Genomic DNA, 27,485 nt, shown 5'->3' on the forward strand with positions numbered 1-27,485 from the left:
GATAAAAAAATTATTAATTTTTTTTTCTTATTACATTGGAATGGTCATTCCTTTCTTTTAAAAATGGAATAGCCATTCCACCAAAATGGTGGAAAGAGCATTCTATTGGAATGTCATTCCAATACTTTAAAATGTAACCAAACAAAGGAATGGAATGAAAATTGTTTCCTTTCCATTCCATTCCATTTCATTACCTCCAACCAAACGTTACCTTAATTTCCGTCCAATAATAAATGGGAATATATATGCCTACGGAGAGAGCCACGTTAGCCAAATCGCGGTGGGAAAAGTGGGAGCGTGGAACAAGAAAGACAGCTCGTCACAGACTCATAATAATACCCCAACCCAGATTTTCATTTTTTACAACGTTTCTCCAAAATCTCCCTTCTATTTCACAAATCCCCTAACTCACATCTCCATCTCCATGTTTATGCGTCAATCTCTTCTCTCTGTACGTTCTCTCTCTCTCTCTCTCTCTAAAAAAAGATGTTCATGTAAATTCTGCATAAAATTTGGTTCCTTTGACGATTGATGTAGCTTATTAGCTTGCTTTTTGCGTATGAACGTTCAACATTTTGCCATTCAGTTCAGTTAATGTTGTTTTCCCTCTAGTAATTGAAATTAGCTTTTGTTGTAGGTAAATAATGATTTTCAGTTTCTTAGGCGGAAAGAAAATCGCGTATTGTTTAGAATTGTTTGGCAAACTCAAAATGCTACTTTAGATTCTAAGCCAAACGAGAGGTAGTTATTAGTTATTACAGCTCATGGTCTCCCTGACTAAAGTTTTATTACCATGGGAAAGTTAGTATTTTAATACATCAACATTTATATATATGTGTGTGCTAGAATTCATCTACAAATTCCATAACTAGAATTGTCCAGAAAGTAATTTATCATGTGTTGGTTTATCTTTTTCTTATTTGATAAAATGTCTTGGTTTACCTTTTATACAAACTTTTTTTTTTTTTTTTGCATTATACAGAGTGGGACAAATGCAGAACGAGTGATGGGAAGCATCTTAAAAGGCAAATGTGCTGGTATCGTAATTTCTGAATACTGATTCGTTTGATTCATTCCGATTTTCTTTAATCTAAGTATGTGATATTTTATTGGCATTAGATTCCTGTACAGGCATTATTCAATCAAGTTGTAGAAATTGGCAACCATTTAGTTGGGGAAGAAGAGTCATACCTTTTCAGGGTTCTTTAAAATCTGTGCAAACATCATGTCGAATTTCAGTCCCCGGAATCTCATCACAGAAAGAAGAAATCGTGGCTTCTAACTTTTTGAGGCAGAAGAAGTTGGTTCCTGATGCCGAACCTCCTAGCATTCAGGAAGTCCAACAATTGTATCAATTTTTCGATGAAAGGTGAATCTCCCATCTTCTCAATGTAGATTTATAGTATCAGTTTTTATTAAGCTTGAAGAAAGAGTATAGTAGTTATAGGTTATTGAATGTGTATAAAATCATAGAGAATACGGTCCTATACAGCCATCATGTGTACCTCTTCTTCAAGATTTCCATTTTAGAAAGCATTTTAACATCCAACTGCTGCAGTTGCCACTCCAAGTTTACAGTAATGGAGAGTAACACTCGGAAATTATTGAATTTTGCCCGAGCAAATGTCTCTGAGTAGTCATTACCGTATGTTCGAGTGAACCCCTTAGTAATAGTCTTGTTTTGTACCTTTCCAGAGATCCATCATAAATCAATTTGAGGGTGAAGACCCCATTTGCAATCCACCATCTTCTTTTGCTTTGGTAACTCGATCAGGGAACGTTTGGTTGTTTTTCCGAAGCTCGCATCTCCTTCATGGACAGCTTCTTCCATTCTGGAACCTGCAAGGATAGGTGGCTTTCATTTGGCTTTTATTTTAAAGGGCTGTTTTATCTTATTTTTAGTAGATCCTAGCAGGCACAATTTTATGTTATCCAGTATGTATAAGCAGTGGGAAGGGATTCATTTGTAAGGTAGCTTGGAAATAGAAGAGATTAAATCTAAGGAAGAGTCCAGCCCTCTTGAATGGTTAAATTTGGAGAAATTAGCTTCTCGGAAGCTAGTTGTAACCTTTACCACTATCATCAATAGAGCAATTCTCTGTGAGATTCAATTCTTTGTGTTCTAAATCAAAGATAGAAAGTTTCTAACCTGAGAAAAATTCCGTCATCTCCCTTGTCAAATAATCTAATTTTCCCCTACCATCATCAATAGCTAATTTCACAAATTGGGCCAATTTTAAGATGTTCTTACGAATAAACCCAACAGGAGTGATTTGAATGGAAGCATTGTACTGAAATCAGCAGAATTTTGGGTATTTTGAATGGCAGGAGGTGTGGCTGTGGTAGGAGATGGAGTTTGGACTGGTGGAATTTTGGACATGGTGATAAGAGCTCAGTAATCTTAAACCTAGGATCAGATATCATATAAGTTTGGAGGAAAATATTTTCTTCATTGACATTGAACTGAGAATATACATAGGTATTTAAAGTTAGACAGTTTACTCAGCTAGGAGAATCTGAACTAAACAAGGAAGGAAATAACTGAACAATCTATTCCTAGAAAGTTTCCTTTTGAATAAAAGAGAAGATGTCTCCTAATTAATTCATATTTTTTTACAATATGATTTCTCTATCTAATCAGCTTGTTTGTTTTGCAGTAAGAAACTCATGGTGTTGACCGGAGCAGGAATAAGTACAGAATGCGGTATTCCAGATTATAGAAGGTTATTCTCACTTTCACTTCTGTTAAGTTTTGACTTGTGAGAGGTTAGAACATTGTTCTTGCTATCTTAGGGGCTTTGTAACCGCCCCATGATATGTCATGTTGCTGCAACTGACATTATTCATAATCTCAAATTTCATATTGCTTATAACTCAGAATCAGCACTGCCTATTTGTTTTTATTCTTACATTTTTTGCAGTAGCACATCAAGATTTTGCTGCATTGATTTTATACTTTCGATCACAATGAAATTGTTCTCTTCTGTTTAGTTCCACAGTCTGCAAAACTAGTTTAGATATTATTTTTTCTGATGCTGCAGTATGCAGTATGAGATAATTGATGATTGTTATAAGTTATTATTTGAAGATTATCTCGTCATATATAGTTGGGTTTCTTAAGTTTTTCTAGTAGATTTTTTTTGGTTATTATAAGATTTTGTAGACATTTGCTCAGTGAAACAAACACGTCACTGATCCCCTTTCTTGGTTCAGTTTTCTCTCACTTATTGTATTCTTCACTCTTTCTTTATGTTCTTTCTCAATGTTTGCCAGCATCAAGAAGGGTAAACAGGTGTAGTTTCTAATTCCTGTCTGATTGTAACCATTTACTGTTACCTTGCTTTGTTTTTGTTTAAATTTTCTTGTGGAAACCCATTCTGATACAGAGAAGCAATAGACGTACTCTTGTGAAATATATGTGTAATGTATTCATTCTTAAGGTCATGATTCCAAATAATGGACTTTTATTGATATACCTTTTGATTTTTGTTTGATTACTCAGGTGAGGTAGTCAGTCACTTTTAATTTGAAGTATTTTCATTTTATTGTTGTAGAATGATTACCCTTTTACAAAACCTGATAACCTTGATGAAAATATTTCTTAAATGATTTCTTTGTTTTAGAATATCTGATAACCTTTATTGATACTCTTGTGATTCAATTATAAAAAGAAAAACCCCAAGTCTTGTGTTACCTTAATTTTTGAAAGTGATATTTATTAAGATCAAGATTCTATGATCTATGCAGGCATTCTATCTGATCATGCCTGAAAATTTGTTGAGTCATCTTAGCTGAGTTCCAGTGACAAGTTATTCAAATACTAGTACACATAGATATGTTAGACCCTAAATCAGGTTCACATATGCTAGTAGGGGAAAACAGCCAGCTGTGGCGCAAGGTAGTTTTGGTAGAGTGCTGTGAGTGGTGGGGAGGATACTTTTGTAATTTTAGAGTTAGTTATGCAAGAAGCATATACGAGGTGTAGCGAGTGTGAGTAAGGTATGCAGATATTCAGGATTGAGGGCACTTTTGTAATTTCAGAGTTAGTTATGCAAGAAGCATGTAGGAGGTGTAGAGAGTGTGAGTAAGGTATGCAGATATTTAGAATAGGTATTTCAAGAATATCTCGAATACCTGGTAATGATCTAACTCTAAGGGTACAAGAAAGTTTTGATTATGTTTTGTTCTTTTCTATTTGCGCTATCCTGTAACCATGGTTTCCCTCAGCCACAAGTGAGGATCCCAACATATTTGGTAGAAGGTCATTCTAAGACATTTAACCTTGTCTCTGTTTCAAAAAACAAAACAAAATTATCCAATTCCAATTCCATCTTCTTATTCGTTTCTATTTTTGGCTTTCTCTACTGGTGTGTTACTGTTTTATTGCACAGGCTACATCAACATAATTCATTTAACTAAGCTCTATACTGTTTTACAAGCTGTCAATTTGTTCTCAGAAAGTTTCTTTTATTTTCTTCTTTTTAAGTACTTATTAATTTTATTTTCATCTTTCTGTAATGCAGCCCAAATGGAGCTTATAGTTCTGGCTTCAAACCAATTACTCATCAGGTGAACTGAAGGCATGTACTAGGAATATCTACCTTATCTTTTTCTTCGCCTTTAATAAGAAAAGATGTATCATTCAAATATAACATTTAGGGGTCCATGGAAGAATTAGAGCGAACAGGTGAAGATGAGAAAGATACTTATTAGTTTGTAAGATGAGACTAAAAGGAATTATGATGATCGTAGTTTGATATATTGATATGTTCTATAGGACATGAGTTTATTTTAACTAAAAAGTTGGAGAGTTTAAGGTATGCCGTATTATTTCATATAGTATCATTGTATAGTATAGTATTATATTGACTTGTATTTCATGTCATATTTTTATGTAAAATTATATGTGGTATTGACTTTTATGAGTATATAAATATAATATTTTAGTATAAATTACAATTTAACAAAGTATTATATAAAAATATGACATATAATTTAATTTAATATAATACAATATAATATAATGCAACCTAAAACGGCTTACCAAATGAGCTCTTTATGTAAACTATTTGGCAAGCATAAAGAAATTTTATTTTCAATGACTTAATCACACCTTCATTTTAGCTGTTGGATGATCTTGAAAATGGTATTTTTTCCTATGCATTTACTATCTATATTAGGGTTTGGATGTAACATGTGAATATATGAGATACTTGAGATGACGTACAACTCTTTCAAACAAACTAGAGCATATGACCCATGGAAATTAGTAGTAAACTGATTTTTAATGTTTCTTAACTTTGAACTGAAGCCTTTATAGTAATCTTTTCCATTTGTTTCCTTGTCTGGTTCTCCAAAACAGGAGTTTATTCGCTCAAGCCGAGCTCGCCGGCGATACTGGGCAAGAAGTTATGCTGGCTGGAGACAGTTTACTGCAGCACAACCCGGTGCTGCTCATATCGCTCTAGCATCCCTTGAAAAAGCTGGACGGATAAATTTTATGATCACTCAAAATGTTGACAGGTTGCTTAAAAGCCTCTATCTTTGAGCAAACATTGTGGAGGCTTCATAATGCCTAGGGAAAGTCTATTAGGACTAACTTATGTTTTTCAGGCTGCATCAGCGTGCAGGTAGCAACCCCCTTGAATTACATGGCACTGTGTATGAGGTTGTTTGTTTAGATTGTGGATTTTCTGTTTGCCGGGATCTCTTTCAAGAACAAGTGAAGTCCCTAAATCCAAAGGTTGGGTCTGACCAATGTTTATTTAATGCCAAATACCTATAAGATTATCGTATTTATACTCTAACTCTTGTCAGTGAAGTCAAGTTTTCTGAAGAATCCTCATTTTAGGCTTTTAGTGAAATGGCAGTTTTAATGAAGAATGGGTTAGATTGCCCAGTGGAAAAGTAATTTTAAAGTAGCTGGAATTTAGGTAGAAGGTATAGAAGAATGGATAACATTTCTAGCATTTTCTAAAACAAGTAAAGAAATGGACTTGGGCAGCTGTGAGCATGACCATGAGAACATCTACAACTATCATGGAGGATTTAGTGTCAGTTCATGGAATCTGTTTAAGGTCTCTATGTTATGAGATGTTTAGGTATGGTTTTTTTGCTTGAAATGATTGGGCCGACAGAGGATTGGACATACATATTGGCAGCTATATGTCCTATCCATTCAGAAAAGTGACTCAGTAAAGAATATTGAGCAAACAAGCAACCAAACTATTAAAGCAGTATAAATCAAATTTACAATATTACTTATTTTAATATTTTGAGGAAAATACGATCTCAGGAATATTTTCCTTTTTAGCAACTGAAACACTCATTTTTGCTGAGTTGTTTAATTGCAATAGTCACCTGACGAGCAAGTAAATATTTTTCACTGCAGTGGGCATCAGCTATTGAATGTTTGGACTATGGTAGCCCTGGGTCAGATAAGAGCTTCGGCATGAAGCAAAGGCCTGACGGTGATATCGAGATTGATGAAAAATTTTGGGAGGAGGATTTTCACATACCTACTTGTGAAATGTGCAATGGAGTGCTTAAACCTGATGTAAGCATTCTGTCTCGTAAATTACAAATTTTGCTTTTAACTAATTTATTATTGATTTATTATCAGAAGTTGCTAAATGTGGCATTACATGTTCTTAGTTGATGATAGTTCCAATAATCAGATATAATCATCATTAATATTATATTTTATTGATCTCTCTAGACGATGACATTTTAATTATTCAAACTTAACTCAACTAGAATACGATACTCAATTAATTTTGCATCCATACTTAAAAGTTTAACTCATTTTGAGGTGGAAGGTTTTCAATTTTATGTTAATGCTCTCTTCAAACATTTATCACTTATGTGGGTGAACATAGATTCAATGTCTTATGTGGGTGGGGATAGATTTATTGTCAGAGGGTAAAGCTTGTCTTTAAAACAAAGCATTTTGAGAGTGTTTCCTTCTTAGATTTGTGTAGGGAATGGAATGTGTTGATGTAAATAGAATTTATGATTTGTTTTGCTTTGTTCCTGAGTGTAGTTTAGCCTACCTATACTTTAATTTGTTTACCAAGGTATTCCTCTGCCACAAGTGAGGTTCTTAATACGCGGGGGAGAGTCTAAGACAAGTGACCTCTTTCTCATTTTTGTAAAAGAAAAACATGTGTCAAAGGGTCTAGACTCACTTAAAACATACGTGTATTGTTGGGACCTTTTACACTAATCAGCCCACTCAAATTTGCACAGAACATACACAATGTACAATAGAAACCTTCATGACTCAAGTTAAGCAAAGTTCACACAAGCAAGCAGGTTCCCAGCCTTTCATTAACTCAACAAAAGGATAATAAATCAACGGGAGCCACATGTTTTCTTGATAAAAATATGCCATATGATTAGATTTTTTCAGGGAAAATGACCTTTTGCCCAGTCAAGTTGCAAACTGCCTTCAACTTGACACATCACATGTTTTTCTCGCCATTTCATGTTATGTGATTGCCAATCCACCTCTCAGCACCAATGCTTGCAACTTAGTCTAACAATATGCTACCTTTGTATGTTAGTAACGTACCACTTTGAGATGACTATCATGTATTCCTGTTACACACAAAAATTAAACGTTTTAAGAATTCCCACAAGAAGCAATCATAGTGAAATGAACGGTCCTGAATCTGACTTTCTGACCAGCTGTCGGTGTCCAAAATATCAGTAGGACTTTTTAATACTTGATACATTGTTAATGTTTCCAAAAAGAGAGCTGAAGCGGTTTGGTTTCTGGTTTGCTCCCATTAAGTTTGAGGTTCTCGTAAAACCGAGAATGAAATTTTCATTTTGTATATGTCACAGTCACATCATGCTTTGATGAATGCAAGTGAGATGCTGGCCATCTCAAGCACGAGCTGAGCTGCTTTAAAAAGAATATAGTATCGACGTTTGTTTGTTGTATTTTTCAACGTCTTCATCTTCTTCTAAAATAGTTTATATTGTTCTTACTTTCTTTTGAAGGCTATCATCTTCTTGAGATCTTCTGCTTGAATAGAGTATATTGTTTTGATTTTATTTTCTCAGACCGAACTGCAAGAGATATAGATGACACTCTTTTTCTGTAGTGTTATTCGTTTGAATTGTTGAATCTTTGTACGTTAATCAACTTGATTGTATATTTGTGTTACATGTTCTATTGTTATTGACTTCGGTCATACTCATTTTCAATTTGTTTCAATTCATAAACAATCTAAACAAAAAATTTCTTAGCAGATGGCTTGTATCTCTGAACTTTTCCTTTGTGATTGATGATTTTGAAGGTGGTCTTTTTTGGTGATAATGTCCCAAAATGTAGAGCTGATAGATCAATTCAGGCTGCAAAGGATTGTGATGCTTTTCTTGTACTGGGTTCATCTCTAATGACTATGTCTGCCTATCGGCTTGTCAGGTGCATGTCATTTGTTTTTCTTAATTTTATTTTATTCATGCTATTTGTCATTCTTAGTACTAGTAGGATTCAATAATCATGAAGTCGGTGCCTCATCCTCTTAAGGAAAGTTGTTTGGTGGGACGGCTGGGGCCATTGTCCTAGGGCCCTAAGCCGAAAAGGCCTTCCAACCTCTTTTTCTTTTCAGATTTTTTTTTTTTTTTTTAAACATATTAATCCTTAAGGCCTCAAAAAAGTTTTGCTAGAACAACAGTATAAAAACTTATTTGAATTTTTATTTTATTTTTCAAATAAAAGACCCATTTTTAAAATTTTTTCCCAAACTCCATAAAAGCTAAAGACAATCCTGTTCGTGAGAGACATAATTATGTAGGCATTTAATTAAAAGCCCAAAAGATTAATTGTTACTACTAGATCTTGTGGTTTCAAGTGCATAGGAGGATGTCGTATGTTAAGCTTATCCTTATTTTTAGTATTTAGTTGCATTCTTAAATGGCAGTATCAGATTGAGGGAATTGTAAATGATTTTTTGCACTAATACGTAGTGTTTTAAAAAGTTACTACTATATGTTTGTGATACACATGACTAGCTTAAATTGTTATAGACACTCATGCATCTTATAAATTGTACAGTTAAGTAATTTTGGCAATCGCTATTAGCTTAAATTTTTTGGCTAAAGAGATAGTAACTAGACAGAATAATAATATTGTGTACTTGATTATTTAAAATTGATAATATTTCGTAATTAGAAAATATAATTACACTCAATTTTCATTGGAACTAAGTGGAGTGTACTTACCGCTAATTACATTATCACTGTTTAAGAACGTGGTCTAAATTTAAATCTCCATCTCCCAATGTCACAAGAAAAGAAAAAACTTTCCCAAATTCCTTGGAAAGATGAAAGAGACAAAGCAAATAACGTCAATGCGATTTATGAAGGGGGCTGTTCATCCGATTCAATCCGTATTTTTTTGGTCAAACAACATCCAATCCGCACTAAGTGCGGATTTTATTTTTTGGATCCAATCCAATCCGCACAATAGCTCAAATCCAATCCAATCCAATCCGCAAAAGTGCGGATTGGATCGGTTACTTTGGATTGGTTACTTTTTAATATTAAATTATTTAATAGTTATGAAAAAAATATTTTTTTTCACATAATTAGCAACAAAATAAAACAAATTATAGTTATTTTATGTCTCCAACAACACATTAAATAAATAAAATAACAAATTCAAAGGAAGATAAAAATTGTGTATATAAAAATATTTAATTTTATTTTAAATTGTACGTAGAAAAAAATATATAAGAATAGAATATACATTTTATCTATTAAATTTTGCAATATAATTGTATTATATGTATTAGACTTTTAAATTACTATTTTCTTTATATTAGAATGTTATTTGTATATATAATTTTTTAATTTTGTTATAAATATGTGTGGATTGGATTGGATCGGTTACTTTTACATGTCAATCAACATCCAATCCGCACAAGTGCGGATTTTGAATTTTCCAATCCAATCCAATCCGCACAAGTGCGGATATCCGCACTTTGCGGATTGGATCGTGCGGATTGGATTGGATCGGCTATTTTATGAACACCCTTAAAAGCCACCATGTAAGGTAGTATAATTTAGCGTAATTAGTATAGATAGATTTTTAATGTGTATATAATGATTTTTTTAATTAATTAATCTATAGATGGATTGATTTTTATGCTCCTATGAAAAAGAGTAGTTATACTGTGTAACTACGAATATTACTATTGTTAAATTATTAATTGTTATATAATGTTATTTATCCATGATTTGCTATCTATTTTGAGAAATATGAAAATAAAAATTACTGCTTGCATTCAAACACGTCTTTTATTTTAAAATAGAATGTAATTATTAGGGTCACTTATCTAATAATTACACACTAATTTCTAAACACTTCTTGTGGTGTGGTAGGAAACTAACCTACATATAATTGAAGATGAGTGTAATTTAGAGTAATTGTTAGTTTTGGCATATGTATTTCTTGAGAATTACATACCATGTAATTGGAGGTTTTGTTGGGTGTTTTGAGTTTAAATTTTCACTTCCACAGAGCTGCTCACGAAGCGGGTGCTGCCACTGCAATTGTTAATCTAGGTGAGACGCGAGCTGATGATTTGGTGCCTTTGAAAATCAACGCTCGCCTGGGAGAGGTATAGTATGTTGTGCAGTAAATATTTGGAAAGGAAATGCATTCTAATTCTAACTCAATCTTAATCTTTCTAGATCTTGCCGAGAGTGCTCAACTTTGGATCCCTCAGCATCCCATCCCCCAACTAATGCTACATAAGAAAATGTTTTCAGAGATGTAATTATATAAATATATTTATATATATGGAGGAGGTTACATCAAATATGTAACTATCGTGGGTATATTTATTTTTAACTATTAAATCATTGTTGAATGATTGTGATTAATTTAAAAATTAAAAGAAAAATAAATGATAAATAACTTGTAACTTGATACTTGATTTTTTTTAAATAAAAATTTAATTAAAATTAATTATATTTAAAATTAAATTACTAATAATTATTAATTAATTTTATGCAATTTATTAATAAGTAAAGATCTTTTAGTAATTATTTTTTTTTAACTTAAATAATTAAAATAATTGTAACAAATTTTTTTATAATTTACAGTTACACATAATTTTAATTAATAAAAAATAGTATGAATGACCTCTAATTAAAAGTAATTTTATGCATATATAACTTTGGGCTATTTTTCTCTCAATTTTTTTCTTACTAACAACATTTTCTCATACAAATAATAAATCTTTCAAGTATTGAAGAGTCGTATCCCCTGATACGTTGTTGTCTCTCTGTTTGTTGAGAGTTTTGTTTGTCTGATTTTGGCTGTTAGTGCTGCTATGGCTTCTAGTAGTGGGGTAGGGAATGATATGGCTACAAGAGGTAATCTTGTTATATTGGCAGAGGAAGAGAAAGAGGTACTACGGGCCCTAGTGAATAGGACAGGGGAGGTGGTAATAGACACCAGGTGGTGTTTGGTGGGTAAACTTTTGACAGGTCGGGTTTCTGATTTCAATGTTTTCCAGAATATGATGGCGTTTCTTTGGCAACCGGGGATGGGAATGTATGTTAAGGAACTTAACTCGAATCTATTTTTATCCAATTCTATCACGAGATTGACATCCAAAGGGTCATAGATGGGAGTCCGTGGACCTATGATCGGAAGCCTTTTATCTTCGCAAGATTGAAAGAAGGGGACAATCCAAGGCTTGTCAAAATCAACCATGTCGACATGTGGGTCCAACTTCATGATTTACAAACCGGGAATATGACTCTTAATGTGGTAACGACTTTAGGAAATTTCATCGACACATTTCTTGAATCGGATCCTAATAACTTCTTGGGAGTTTGGAGGGATTATCTACGGGTCTGAGTACGGATCAATGTTGGCAAACCGATCAAACAAAGAATGAAAATCATCAAGGACGATGCATCATGGTACTGGGTGAATTTCAAATATGAAAGATTGCCCACTTTTTGTTTTATTTGCGAAATCATCGGACACTCGGAGAGGTTTTGTCCAAGGATTTTCTTGAAGCCACTACATCTCCAAGAAAAACCATACAGCTTGGAACTGAGAGCTTCGACACAAAGGCGACAGGTGACCTTTGGGGCACAATGGCTCCAATCAAGAGCGGCGGTGCGTGGGGAAACACATCAAGATCATCACGGCAGTAACCCAGATCACAACGTTATCTTGATTCCTAGGAATTCGGAGGTAATTGGGGGATTGGTTGGCATGAATCATGGTCATGATATTTCTCATTATCAGCCTCTTAATGAGAATCGAAGTAGCAGGTTGGAGAATTTGGAAGTCAATGGTGAACATGTGTCTTTGAATGTCCACAAAAATGGGGATTTCTTCGACTCTACTTTTACTACTGTGATTGACTCAAAAAGAAGAAGGCCAGGTAATGGGTTGGGGGGTATCGTGGGCCCAGAGGAGAAAGGTTATAATGATGTAATGGATGTCATGGAGCAGGACATTGTGGGGACTCCAAAAAATGGATTTTTGGCGGGCTCTGGTTTCCAGACCCCCCCAGAGCCATGAGTTGCATAAGTTGGAATTGCTGTGGGCTTGGGAACCCGCGGGCCAGACAATTCTTAGCGGACCTTGTGTCCCAAAAGAAGCACAATTTATTATTTCTTTGTGAAACTTTATGTAGTAAGGGTAGTTTGGAGAGAACTAGAGCCCAATTGGGTTTTGATAGTTGCTTTGTGGCTGACAATCGGGGACACAGTGGAGGTTTGGCGTTGATGTGGAAGGTTGCGAGCGAAGTGGTGGTACAGGGATTTTCTTTTAATCATATCGATGCTACTGTCCATCTTCAAAACTCTCTTCCTTGGCGTTTCACGGGTGTTTATGGCGAGCCAAAACGAGAGCTGCGGTTCAAGTCCTGGGATCTTCTTCGCTCTCTTAAAAACGATAGCAACCTTCCATGGTGCATTATGGGGGACTTGAACAACTTGGGTTCTCAGCTTGAGAAGAAAGGTGGTAGGACTTACTGTTGGAATTTATTTTACCAGGATCTTAGATCTACTCACAAGTAGGTTGATTAACACCTTAAATATGAACTTTCTAAAACGATGAAATAAACACATATAAAGTTTAGGAAACCTTACATTGGGTGCAGCGGAATATAATGACTTCTTCCGTTCAGATATCTAGCCCTTGATTCCTTTCTGTAGCAGAGCATTATCAATAGCTGAACCTAGATCTCTTTCTCTGAATCTTTGATGCTGAAACTCCTTTGCTGATGATCTTTCTTCACGATCTTCCTCACTATGATTGAGGTATTGCTTGCTGTGTGTGGGCACTACTCTAATCACTAAGATTTCTAAATTCAAGAGGGAAGAAAGAGAGAGGGAGTGGTCGGCCAGATAGGGAGAGAGAAGGCTAAGGTTTTTTCTGAATGAAAAGTGTAATTTTCCTGAAGCCTTCACTATCTATTTATAGCATTCAACTAGGGTTAGGTTTGAATTATTTGGCATTAAAATAATGAAAATATCAGTTTAAATTGCCTACAAAAGTGGCCGGCCATGCTTAGTGGATTTGGGCCTCACTTTTTACAATTTTGCAGTTTTATCTTTTTTGCATCTGATTTTCTCAAAAACGCCAATTTTCAAATTCAACCATTTAAATGCCAATTCTAACTATTTAATAACTATAAATAATTATTAAATAATATTTTCATTTATCATATTTATTAATTGAACCATACAAAGTATCATAATTAACAAATATGCCCCTAAAACTCTTTCTTTACAATTTCGCCCTTACTTAGTGAAAAAGTTCACAAATAGACATAGTCTAATTTGAGAATTATAATTGATTAATCAAAACCAATTATATGAGTCTTACAAGCAATATTATCTCAACTAGTGCGGGGACCATGGGTCTATATAGCCGAGCTTCCAATAAGTAGATCAAGATTTTATTACTAAAATTCACTAACTTATTAATTCTTCGTTGAATCCACGCATAGAACTTAGAATTGCACTCTCAGTTATATAGAATGCTCTATATGTTCCACCATATAGACACATCATTAGTTATCCATTGTTATAATCCTAATTTGATCAATGATCCTCTATATGAATGATCTACACTGTAAAGGGATTAGATTACCGTAACACCCTACTATGTATTTTATCCTTAAAACACTTGACCCCGTATAAATGATATTTCAGCTTATGTGAAATGAGTACTCCAACATTTATGTTCGTTTGGTCAAGCTCGAAGGAGATCATCCTTTGCTTACTATTCGCCAGATAGAACTTATAGATTCCATGTTTATGCTAGCGCTCCCACTCAATTGCACTACCGTGTTCCCAAAATGTACGTATCACCCTCACCTAAAAGTAGGCTTAACTAACAAATCAAAGAACACAAATAGCCTTTCAAGATTGAGCCTAATCATAACAGGATTAAGAACATTTGATCTAGGATCAACTAGGCGATATTGACTTGAATAGATATTACGGTAAGTTTAGTAAATCTATGTCAAAGTTCAATATCGGTCCCTTCTGATGCATACTCCATGCATCCAACCTGAGCTTTACTTTAACCAATGCTCTGGAAAGAACATAGCACTTCTCCAAATGCAAGTAAACTCTGTTGTAGATTATCATATCAATAAAACCCTGTGTCTGATAAATCTAGGGAACTTTATTCTCATAGTCATGTTTACTTTCCAATGTGTTAACGACACAATAAACAGGATCAAGTATGTGAAAAGGATTTCAGATGAATTCATACATTATCTACATATAATCATGAAATAAATCATGTGAACCATGCAACATTAAATGTTATTTCTGATCTATATTAATAAGTAAATCTGATTATATTGAAATGAGTTTTATTTAGGGCATAAAACCCAACAAACTCCCACTTGCACTAATATAAAACAAAATGTGCATTTCAAATAATCTCAACACCTTGATATACAAATCAAGTGTAGTAGTAGTAAACTCCTCGTAATAGGATCTGAAAGGTTGAATTAACCACAACCTTTTCTCCACTATTACTCTTCCTTAATCACAAAATCATTGATAATGTGAAATTCCTCTCTATATGTCTACTCTCTTGGGATATTGGATTCTATACTTTTGGCAACTACTCTTGGTTAATCAGGAAATTAACACTAGTAGTTTAGGCAATTTGGAATGGTGCCAAAGATGTATAGAACTTTCCTTAGACTGAATAAGTACCTTTCCTGCAGCTTTAACATTCTGTCCCTTCCTGGTAGACCTAGAGACTTCAGATATGTTTTTTACACTTCTCCAAAATCACTATTCTACCCCCAGAGTAACCACCATCTTATCAGAAAGATTTACTAGCACAAAGGCAAATTTCGAAATCTGATATGGTGTAGTCTAAGAGTTTTAAACACACCCTTATAGACTAACATATAGTTCATCTTCTTAATCTTAAGATTTACTTGATTGTCTTCCAATGTTCTTCTCCTGGATTAATCTGATACCTACTCATTACTCCCACTCGACACCAGGTGTCTGGTCTAAGGCATACAAAAGCATATCTAAGACCTCTCATTGTTGATTTAAGAAATTCTTTCATGGCTTTATCTTTTCTGGAATAGTTTGAGACTTTTCCTTAGATAAATAAAATCTATGCCTAGAAGTCGAGAAGCTTCTGTAGATTGCCATTAGAAAGAAAATGCTTCAGCATCTTACCAAAGTAAGTTGCTTGCATTAGAGTAAGTAATTACCAGGTATACCACAAGCCATAGGTTTAGATAAACTCAAACCTATAATACTAGGAACATGAAGTTTGTTAAGTCCATTGAATAGACTTATAAACGAAAATTTCCTTTTATGTCCTTGTAATAGAAAACTTTAGGTTACTCCATGTAAATGGATTAAACCATAGTTCTATTGGCTTTACTTCTTAGTTTCTTCTCTTGACAATCCATTACTTGTTTAAACTCACAATGGATTTTAATCATTAGTGTCTCCCAAGTCATAAGAAGGTGAGTTCCTAGAAACTCTCCCACTACGACAAGGTACCGTGAATTATGTCGAAGAAAACTAAATGGTATTAACCTCTTTGGTTGTGACAAGACAACAGAGGCAGTGGGATCATCATATGTAAGATGATAGAACACTTTTGGAATCAAGAATTAAATATCTCCTTTATTTGCTACTTGATTTTCAGACTTAGTCATTTTCTTAGAAAAGTAGTATTTGTTTGAACAAACACTTTCTTATCTATTGACAATGGGATGGTCCACCCCCAATCACTTAAAATAGCTAACAAACCATGGTTAACAGTTCTAGCTTTTCTTAAGATTTTTAATAGGTCATCCATGAATCTAGTAATGATTTACATTAAGTATACAACCATTACATCATTCTGAAATTGTATTACCATAGAAGGAATTAGGCAACGACTAGTAACTAATCATCAACATGCAACTCGAAATTTCTGGGGAGGTAAGTTTGGATATAATTCAAAAATCAAATTAATGATCTTTGAACTGCACATCTACTAACTATTTCTCCACCCCTATCAGTTCGCAAGATCTTTAACCACTTACCTTAATGGTTTTAACCATTGCTAGAAATTTAAGAAATTTTTCAAACATTTCAAATTTCTTTGCATAAGGTATAATCTAGAGTGATCGTTAGAAGAATACAACAAAAAACTCATATCCACCCCTGAATGTACATCCATCTGCGAATGAGATGAACTACTTTCAGTGGATATAGGCATATTAACTCTTTGCAGAGATTGATCTTGTCAAATCCACTATGAACAAGATACAAATGTCATAGATTAATAAAAATGTGGTTGTGTAGTTTTGATGACTTAGGTATAGTTCATCAAAGAGTTCTTAGAATAGTGCAAGTGGATCCTTGTCACAGAATACTAAACTCATATTCCATACAGTCTGAATCCATTAATAGAAGATGGATATTAAACACTTGGAAAGTGTAACTGTATTGCTTCCTGGAAATAGAAATATAAGAAAATTTCTGTTTGGATTCTAAAATTAAAGTCAAAGACTTAAATTTATACCAAATATAATGAGTAATTCTATCTTGGACCACCACTACTAATTTAACTCTAAGTCTGATTTGCCCATACAAGTAGGAGATTTCTAAGATTGAGGTTTTATATCAATTGGGAATAGAATTTCGGATTATAATCATATGCGTCATTTAATTTCTTAAGAGAAAATATAGAATGACATGAAATGATTTATAGACCATTCATCCAATGATATGTTATTGAGCTAATTCGAAATGAATAAGCTAAGAGGAATTAGGATAATTTCGTTTATAAATAAGAATCCAACGATGCTTCGATTAGCGAGAGTCAAAGTAATCTTATTTATATATAATCTTCTTGTTTCATATCGTAAAAATACTAGTCTAAGGTGTCATCAATTGATGAACAACTAGATGTCGCATATACAATATTTATCTTTCGAGATCTAACACTATTATGAATGTCTAATGGTGAAAATCCACTAGGGATTTATCTCATTAGATAAACAAGCCAAGTTAGACCAAAAATGAAGATTCAAAATTAAACTACAACTTAATAACAGAAAATAACATGGTTCAATATAAATTCATACACAATTCAGAAATTATTAAACATATAGCAAGTAGGAATGACAAGTGAAAATACTAAAACATACAATTCTAAATAATTTCCAAGGTTTTCAACAAACTGATATCAGTGTCCCGTTTAGGCAAGAGTCAAAGCTACCATCCATTGAATAGAGTTGTCAGCTCATCTAAAATGTTAAACATTGTAGCAACCTTTTATTCGATCAAGATTAGTATTCAGCGTTGTCCCGTTTAGGCGAGAGTCAAGGCAATTCTATCTTATGAGCTTCCACCATTGTTTTACAATTTGCAAGTCAAATATGGTCGCCACCATTAGGGTGATCCATACCATATAAAACACTTACAAACTACTTATCATTTGAGATTAAACGGTGCGAAATAGCTAATGAACGTTCCTCCATTAGGGAGGATTACTCACTAAAACAAACGCGATGTAAAACCAACAATGGAGATCGAATATCTTAATAATAAAGCTCATTATTTAAAGAGAGTTGTATTTTATTTGATTCTCTTTATTTAATCTATTTATTTTTAATATATATTTATTAAAATTTCCAATTTAGAATGAAAAATTCTAAATTTTAATTTTAATTTAATATTTATAAATTTTACTTAGATGGATATGAAAATAACATCCATCTTAGTAATAATTTCCAATAAATATTTAGAAAAATATTCAATTTAAGTTGTTACAAAATTAATTTAAATTAATTTACAACTCAAATTTAATTTTCTATAAATATATATTGCATTTCGAAAAATTAAAGTATTCAAGGATACAATTTTCGAAAATGCATGTTAAAATAAAAAATTAATCCTGGAAAAATTATTCTAATTTAATGTTGACCCAAAATTAATTAATAAAATTAATTTACAACTAAAAATATAATTTTCCTATTTAATTAAATATATAAGAAAATTTTTAAATATTTAAGTATGATGATGAAAATCAACTTAAATATTAATTTTCTTTTTAATTAAATACACTAGAAAAATACTTCAAGCAAAAATATCATCTATCTAGATTTTCCTTTTGACTAATTAATTCAATTTCTAATAATATACTTTAATTCAATTTATTTTAAATTAATCAATAAATGAAAAAAAAAATTTGATTTAAGTTGATCCAAGAATTAATTAAAATAAATAATTAATTTACAACTTAATCTATTTTTCAAGATAAATTCAAAATCATCTTGCATTATGAAATGCAATTTCGAAAATTGATTAATAAAATAAAGAAAAATATATTTTACTTCATTTATTTTAATTAATCATTAAATGAAAAAATCATTGATTTAAGTTGGTCCAAAATTAAAATAAATAATTTACAACTTTAATCTATTTTTCAAATAAAATTCGAAATTCCAGCATTTAAGAAATGCAATTTCGAAATTTGATTAATAAAATAAAGAAAAAATATATTTTGAAAATTATTTAAATTTAGTTGAAAAAATAAATTTCAACTAAAAATAATTTTTTATTTAATTAAGTGTCATGAAAAAGAAATATTTAAGTATCATGATGAAAATCAACTTAGATATTTAATTTTCAAATTAATTAAATGTATTAAATTCAAGAAATAAATAATTAAGTGTAGAGAAGGCTTAATTATTAATCTCTAGTTTAATACTTGAAAAAATATACTTAAAATAAATTGTACCAAAATTAATTTTTTAAATAATTAATTTCACAATTTATTCTATTTCCTATTTAATATTAGAAATAATAAGTAGTCTAGAAATAACTATCTAGAAAATATCTTATTTGACTAAGTATCTTTTTCCACAAAATTTGAAAAAATATCTAATTTAAGTTGTATTAGAAAAAATCTAGAACTTAAATATTTTCAAATTTAGATTTAATTAAATATCAAAAATTAAGTTGTAACCACTTAATTTTGAAAATATTCCATTTTAAGTTAATATTCGAAAAGATATTAACTCAAAAAATATCTAAAATATTCCATTTTAAATTAATATTCGAAAAGATATTAACTTAAAAAATATCTAAAGAATCTTAATAACCAATACCTAAAATTCCTCAACTTAATTTTGAAATTTGAAATCCAAAAGATATTCAGATTTAAGTTGGTTAGTTGTAGATAACTAAATATCAACTAAAATAGGAATATTTAATGAAAAATTTAAATTAAGCTTCAGAAAGAATCTAGATGGTTATAATTCTATATTTAATTAAATACAAGAAAATACATATAGTTTAGCTTAGAATAAAAAAATTCTTTAAACTATAATTTTCTTAAATTAATTTCAAAATAAATGAAATTAATTATGTTTCTAATGAATTTTATTAGGTTAAACTAGTTTAATTAACCTAGTACAGTTATTCAAATCAGGAAAATGGACCTTCACAATTGGGGTGGTTCATGTGAGAGGGTGCTGGGTTCAGTATGTCATACCCACTACTATGGCTCCCAACTCTCACACAAGGCCCAAAAGAGAGGAATTTAACCTTAAAATGATCAACTGTTATTAATTGAATAAGCCTAAAAACTAAATGGGCCTAAATAAAATCTATCAAGAACTATGATATTTTATTTAGCAACAACAACCTATATGCATCTATAATGAAATTAAACACATAAGCTCACACAGGCACACTTTGGATGGGTCCTATCATGTTGCTAGGTCATATACAGATGAAAGAAGATTGTAAATATACCTATTACAAATTATTAACTTGACCAAGGGAGCCATGAGTTAAAATCAGATCATTGGATCTGTCAACAAGTTAACCATGACTATTTGCAATCAAGCAATAATAGGTTTTAAAAACTTACACATAAGCTAAAACACAAACTCCTGCAACAAGGTTAGCTGGATAGTTGGATGTAGGATTTATTTAATTTTAAATTAAATAATTAATTTCAAAATAATTAAATAAATAAAATATTTATTTTCGAAAAATTTTAAAAATTTTTAAAAAAATTTAAATTCGAAATTAATAAAAAAAAATATTTAAAAATTAAACCTACAATTTTGAGAAATTAGGTTTCAACCAACCTAAATATTATTTTAAAATTTGCTAACTACTTTTAAAAATTAAATGTTATTTTATAAATAAAAATTAAATAAAAAATTAAAAAAGATAAATGAATATCTTTTTCAGATTTTAAATGTAATTTAAATAAATAAAATAACAAAATTTAAAAGTTAGCAAAATATCTTACATCTATTTAAAATTACATGATTATAGTTATCTTATTTTAAATTTAAATAAGGTCAAATTATTAAAAAAAAAAATTTAATTTAAAAATTTAAAATCTGACCTTAAATTTAAAAATAAGATAAGATATAATCAAATTTAAAAATAAGATAGATTATTAAGCAAAAAAGATAGATACTAACTATTTTTAAATTCAAATTACACTAATATCTTGAATTAAATTTAAAAAATATTAAATTAATTCAATATGATAATTAGAATTGAATTAGGAATAGTAATAGTATAAATACAGAACTACACAAAAAATCGGAAGTTAATTCCATGAAAAAGCATGAAAAAACAAAGAAAAACGAAAAAATTGCAAGCTGTACGGACCGTATGCCAAGCATACTATCCATGGGCGTGCTGGTGGGTGCTTGGGCGTGCAACCTCGGCGGAATGCAGGATTTGCATGAAATCCGCGCGCGCACGAGGGTGCTGCTCAACCCCGATTTTTTCGAAACTTCAAAAAATCATAACTAATTCGAATTAAATCAAAATTGAGTTCTGTAAAAAAGTAACTTGCTTAATTTTTTCCATACTATCCAATAAAAATAATTCCAGAAACAGATATTCAATTATGTTTCACGAAAATTCACAAACATCAATCAATCATCAAATAACACTCAATACAACATGATACCATCCAAAAACATCAAAAAATCGTTTTAAAGTCCAAATTTCTTGCAAGTATATCAATTAACATTGCTCTGAGGCCAGTTGTTGGAATTTATTTTACCAGAATCTTAGATCTACTCACAAGTATGTTGATTAACACCCTAAATATGAACTTTCTAAAACGATGAAATAAACACATATAAAGTTTAGGAAACCTTACATTGGGTGCAACAGAATATAATGACTCCTTCCGTTCAGATATCTAGCCCTTGATTCCTTTCTGTAGCAGAGCATTATCAATATCTGAACCTGGATCTCTTTCTCTAAATCTTTGATGCTGAAACTCCTTTGCTGATGATCTTTCTTCACGATCTTCCTCACTATGATTGAGGTATTGCTTGCTGTGTGTGGGCACTACTCTAATCACTAAGATTTCGAAATTCAAGAGGGAAGAAAGAGAGAGGGAGTGGTCGGCCAGATAGGGAGAGAGAAGGCTCAGGTTTTTTCTGAATGAAAAGTGTAATTTTCCTGAAGCCTTCACTATCTATTTATAGCATTCCACTAGGGTTAGGTTTGAATTATTTGGCATTAAAATAATGAAAATATCAGTTTAAATTGCCTACAAAAGTGGCCGGCCATGCTTAGTGGATTTGGGCCTCACTTTTTGCAATTTCGCAGTTTTATCTTTTCTGCATCTGATTTTCTCAAAAACGCCAATTTTCAAATTCAACCATTTAAATGCCAATTCTAACTATTTAATAACTATAAATAATTATTAAATAATATTGTCATTTATCATATTTATTAATTGAACCATACAAAGTATCATAATTAACAAATATGCCCTTAAAACTCTTTCTTTACAATTTCGCCCTTACTTAGTGAAAAAAATTCACAAATAGACATAGTCTAATTTGAGAATTATAATTGATTAATCAAAACCAATTATATGAGTCTTACAAGCAATATTATCTCAACTAGTGCGGGGACCATGGGTCTATATAACCGAGCTTCCAATAAGTAGATCAAGATTTTATTACTAAAATTCACTAACTTATTAATTCTTCGTTGAATCCACGCATAGAACTTAGAATTGCACTCTCAGTTATATAGAATGCTTTATATGTTCCACCATATAGACACATCATTAGTTATCCATTGTTATAATCCTAATTTGATCAATGATCCTCTATATGAATGATCTACACTGTAAAGGGATTAGATTACCGTAACACCCTACTATGTATTTTATCCTTAAAACACTTGACCCCGTATAAATGATATTTCAGCTTATGTGAAATGAGTACTCCAACATTTATGTTCGTTTGGTCAAGCTTGAAGGAGATCATCCTTTGCTTACTATTCGCCAGATAGAAGTTATAGATTCCATGTTTATGCTAGCGCTCCCACTCAATTGCACTACCGTGTTCCCAAAATGTACGTATCACCCTGACCTAAAAGTAGGCTTCACTAACAAATCAAAGAACACGAATAGCCTTTCAAGATTGAGCCTAATCATAACAGGATTAAGAACATTTGATCTAGGATCAACTAGGCGATATTGACTTGAATAGATATTACGGTAAGTTTAATAAATCTATGTCAAAGTTCAATATCGGTCCCTTCCGATGCATACTCCATGCATCCAACCTGAGCTTTACTTTAACCAATGCTTTGGAAAGAACATAGCACTTCTCCAAATGCAAGTAAACTTTGTTGTAGATTATCATATCAGTAAAACCCTGTGTCTGATAAATCTAGGAAACTTTATTCACATAGTCATGTTTACTTTCCAATGTGTTGACGACACAATAAACAGGATCAAGTATGTGAAAAGGGTTTCAGATGAATTCATACATTATATACATATAATCATGAAATAAATCATGTGAACCATGCAACATTAAATGCTATTTCTGATCTATATTAATAAGTAAATCTGATTATATTGAAATGAGTTTTATTTAGGGCATAAAACCCAACACTTACCCGGACCATCTTATTGAGGGGTTCATTGGGGCTTTGAGCGATTGTAATTTGATTGACTTGCCTCTTGTTGGATACCCGTATACGTGGGAGAAAGGAAGAAATAGTGGGGACTGGATAGAAGAAAGGCTCGACAAAGCCTTGGTGACCAACGAGTGGTTGACTCTGTATTCTCAGTCGGTTCTTTACAACTTTGAGTTCTCTACGTCCGATCATTGCCCCATTCATCTGGTCTTTAAAGGTGTGTTCCCAACTGTTTCTTTTCATTCTTTTCGTTTCGAAAACGCTTGGCTTCGTGAGCCTTTGTGTAAGCAGCTTGTTGATGATTGTTGGGAAGGCTCGGGTCTAACTAATATTCAAGGAAAAATTCAAAAGTGTGGTGAGGTTCTCGGGAAGTGGGGTCGTGAAATTACTGGGAGTTTTTGTAAGTGTATCAATCAGTGCAAAACCAGATAAGGAATTCCAAATGGGGTAGGGATTCGATCTGACTTCAACAACATCAGGAAGCAAAGACAAATTTGTCAGAGGTTTTAGCTCAACGAGAAGTTTTCTGGAAGCAAAGATCAAAACAGTTTTTGCTAAACTCTGGTGAAAAAAATAGCAAATTTTTTCACTCAGTTGCGAGCTCAAGGAAAAGAAACAACAGTATTAGTCAACTTCAAGACAATAATGGTAGATGGCTCAACTGGGATTCGGGGTTGGAGCATGTCATTACTGGGTACTTTCAAGATTTGTTCCAAACATCCAATATTGACTTAGGAACGGTTCTTGATGGAGTTCATCCTTCTGTGTCTCGTGAGCAAAATGATGATCTTTTGTTGCCTATTTTAGAGGATGAAGTAAGAAGTGCTTTATTTCAAATGCATCCTGATAAGTCCCCGGGGCCCGATGGTATGACCCCGGCTTTTTACCAGAAGCATTGGAGTATTGTTGGCACGGATGTGGTTCAATTTGTTCGTGATTTCTTTGATACCAGTAAGTTTTCGGACTCAATTAATGATACTCACATTGTCTTAATCCCAAAAAAGAAAAACCCCTCTCAAATGAGTGACATGAGGCCGATCTCACTATGGAATGTTCTATACAAAATTGCCTCGAAGGTCATTGCTAATCGTATGAAGGGAGTTCTTGATCATGCTATTTCCGAAACTCAAAGTGCTTTTGTATGAGGAAGATTGATTTTTGACAATGTTATGGTGGCTTTTGAAGTAATACATTACTTAAAAAGGAAAACTAATGGAAGAAAAGGTTACATGGCGCTTAAGGTAGACATGAGAAAAGCCTACGACCGAGTTGAGTGGAGGTTCTTGGAAGCTGTCCTTCGAGTGATGGGATTTAGTGAACGATGGATTGGATTAATGATGGGTTGTGTTAACTCAGTTTGCTATCATGTCATAAATAGTGGTTTGAAAATGGGGCCAATCATTCCTACAAGAGGCATTCGGCAAGGTTGCCCTTTGTCTCCTTACCTTTTTATTGTGTGTGCCGAAGGTCTGTCATCCTTGATTAAACATTATGAAGCCAACCGTCTCATCACGCGGTGTAAGGTTGCTAGGAGTGCACCTACTATCTCCCATTTGCTTTTTGCAGATGATAGTTATGTGTATTGCCAAGCATCGGAGGAAGAAGCAAATTGTGTTCTCTCGCTATTATATATTTTTGAAGGAGCTTCAGGCCAAAAAGTCAATCTTCATAAATCATCGACTTTCTTTAGTTCTAACTCCAGGATGGATATTAGGAGTCAGATTTGTGGTTTGATGCACATTCAAGAAGCGGAGGTTGATAGCATGTACTTGGGGCTTCCAAGCATTGTTGGTCGCAACAAAAACGCAGTGTTGGGATTTCTTAAAGAGAGAATGAGGAAGAGAATAAATAGCTGGGAGGGTAAATTTCTTTCTCGGGCTGGGAAATAAGTGCTTATCAAGTCTGTGGTTCAATCGCTCCTGTCATATGCCATGAATGTCTTCCTTTTTCCAATCGGTACATGCAAAGAAATAGAGAGGATGATGGCAAGCTTCTGGTGGAAATCCAATAAATCTAATGGCAATGGGAGTGGCATTGTTTGGATGAATTGGGATAGAATGACTAAACACAAAGCTAAAGGCGGTATGGGGTTTCGAAATCTAAGGGACTTTAATCTTGCAATGCTGGGAAAACAAGGTTGGAGACTCTTATTTAGACATGAATCTTTAGCTAGTAAAGTCTTTAAAGCTAGATATTACCCGAATGGTAATTACTTGTCTGCTGAGTTGGGGTCAAACCCGAGCTTTATTTGGAGTAGTATCTATGCTGCAAAGGACACTGTTAAACTCGGTCTAAGGAAACGAATTGGGTCTGGTTTGACTGTGCAGATTACATCAGATCCGTGGCTTCCTGTCATGGATAGAATCTCTCCTTCTCCGATTGTTCCTGGTCTTGAAAACTTCACTGTGAATAGCTTGTTTCAAGTAGGACAACAAAGATGGGATGCTGATGTTGTGTGTGATTTATTTTCCCCAACCGACGCTGCTATCATACTTGGTATCCCTATTTCACAATCAAGTGGGGTTGACACTTGGTACTGGCTCGCTGAGAAGAAGGGATTTTATTCTGTGCATACAAGCTGCTTCAAGATCAAAAGTATCATTCGGACAACCCCGAGGGACATACTTTTTGGAAAAAACTGTGGGCACTTAAGGTGCCGCCTAAGACAAAGGATCTGGTGTGGAGGGCGGCATCCAATTGTCTTGCAACCAAGGTGAATCTTTGCATCAAAAAGGTCTTGGTTGATAACTGTAAAGACCGCTTAGTTTAATTTAGAAATTAGCAGTTAATCATATTTAATTATGAAAATTATTTATAGCTATTTAAATAATTATTATGCTGTTATTGTTGAATTCTGAAATGCATTTTATGTCATTTAGTGATTTTCATAAGTTTGCATTTTCGGTGCCCGGTAACATGGAACTCGGTGTTTGGCTCAGTAAAATCACAACTTAGTATGTTAGTAGATTGGAACGGTTTATTAGACATTGGGAATGTCGGGAATGGCCGGGAATTTAGAATTTCCCAAAATACCCTTTTAGTGCTCTTTATGTTATTTTAGTGTGAAGGGGCAAAATGGTCATTTTGCCCCATTGTTATTTTGTCCTTTAGTGGACTTAATAATTAGAAATTATATGTTATTTGATGTTAATATTGGCTGAAGTAAATGGGTTATGTGGCATTTATTTTCTTTTCCCAAACTTAGAAAAAATTAGAAATTTTCAAAGTTAAATGAAAAAGCCTTTTTCTCTCAAACCTCTCTCTCTTTTTCGGCCCCTTTGAAGCAGCAAGAACTTGGAATTTTCTTTGGGTTTTCAAGCTAATTTGTGTGCAACTCAAGCTTTAGGTATTGTTCTTACTTTTGTCCTCTTAGTTTTCTTGAATTTTTGATGAAATGGAGTAATGCATGCTTGATTTGGTTGTCTAGTTGCTGTTGTGTTTTGATGTTATTTTCTGGGGTTTAACTTTGTTATTTTAAGTAGATTAGAGCTTGTTAATGCATGGTTTTTGCTTTGATTCAAGATTGGAAGTTTTTAGCTCAAAAATATGGTTTTCAAAGAAATATGTTGAATCTGTTGCTCTGCTTGCTGTAGTTGTTTGCTGCTATTTTCAGAGGTTAAATTATGCATGATTAAGTAGATTTGGGCTGAATTGAATGCATGTTAGTGGTGTTTGATCAAGTTTGAGTTTAGAACTCAAAGCTTGATGCTTTAATGGTGGTTTTGGTTTGGTTGCATGAAGCTTGGTTTTTATGCTTTAGAATTGTTCCTTAGGGTCTAAATAGAAGGTCTGGAAGTTTTGGTATTGTTTGGATTGGATTTGAGCAATGTGTGAATTTTGAGTTACGCTGCGAGGAACCGGAATTCGGTTGTGCATCCGGAATTCCGGATGAGGGTTCAGAATTCCCGAACCGGAATTCGGTTGCGAGCAGGTCTACTGGGTTGGGGAATTTTCAAGAACCCTAGATTTCCTCGTTTTTATGTTATTTGGGGTATTGCCATGCTTTTTATCGATAGGGA

At 32.9% G+C, this 27,485-nt stretch overlaps 2 protein-coding genes across 5 annotated transcripts; both read left to right on the forward strand.

Moving 5' to 3' along the window:
- The first annotated feature begins 250 nt into the window (after positions 1-250).
- LOC115714802 (NAD-dependent protein deacylase SRT2) lies at positions 251-10,945 on the forward strand. 4 transcript variants are annotated; one of them, XM_030643555.2, is made up of 11 exons: positions 251-451; positions 983-1,037; positions 1,120-1,369; positions 2,658-2,723; positions 4,524-4,569; positions 5,363-5,523; positions 5,614-5,743; positions 6,392-6,556; positions 8,307-8,434; positions 10,535-10,634; positions 10,708-10,945. In XM_030643555.2, exons 1-11 carry the CDS (start codon positions 425-427, stop codon positions 10,759-10,761), a joined length of 1,182 nt encoding a protein of 393 aa, XP_030499415.2. In that variant the 5' UTR covers positions 251-424; the 3' UTR covers positions 10,762-10,945. The 4 variants fall into 4 exon arrangements, with proteins under 4 accessions (XP_030499415.2, XP_030499416.2, XP_030499417.2 ...); XM_030643556.2 differs by having other exon boundaries at positions 1,132-1,369; XM_030643557.2 differs by lacking the exon at positions 251-451 and adding an exon at positions 723-741.
- A 14,452-nt stretch (positions 10,946-25,397) lies between these two features.
- Positions 25,398-26,183, forward strand: LOC115713378 (uncharacterized mitochondrial protein AtMg00310-like). Its single transcript, XM_030641861.2, has one exon. It carries the CDS (start codon positions 25,398-25,400, stop codon positions 26,181-26,183), a length of 786 nt encoding a protein of 261 aa, XP_030497721.1.
- Positions 26,184-27,485: the final 1,302 nt, after the last annotated feature.

Source organism: Cannabis sativa, chromosome 4 (assembly GCF_029168945.1).
Source record: "Cannabis sativa cultivar Pink pepper isolate KNU-18-1 chromosome 4, ASM2916894v1, whole genome shotgun sequence".
Classification (NCBI taxonomy): Eukaryota; Viridiplantae; Streptophyta; class Magnoliopsida; order Rosales; family Cannabaceae; genus Cannabis; species Cannabis sativa.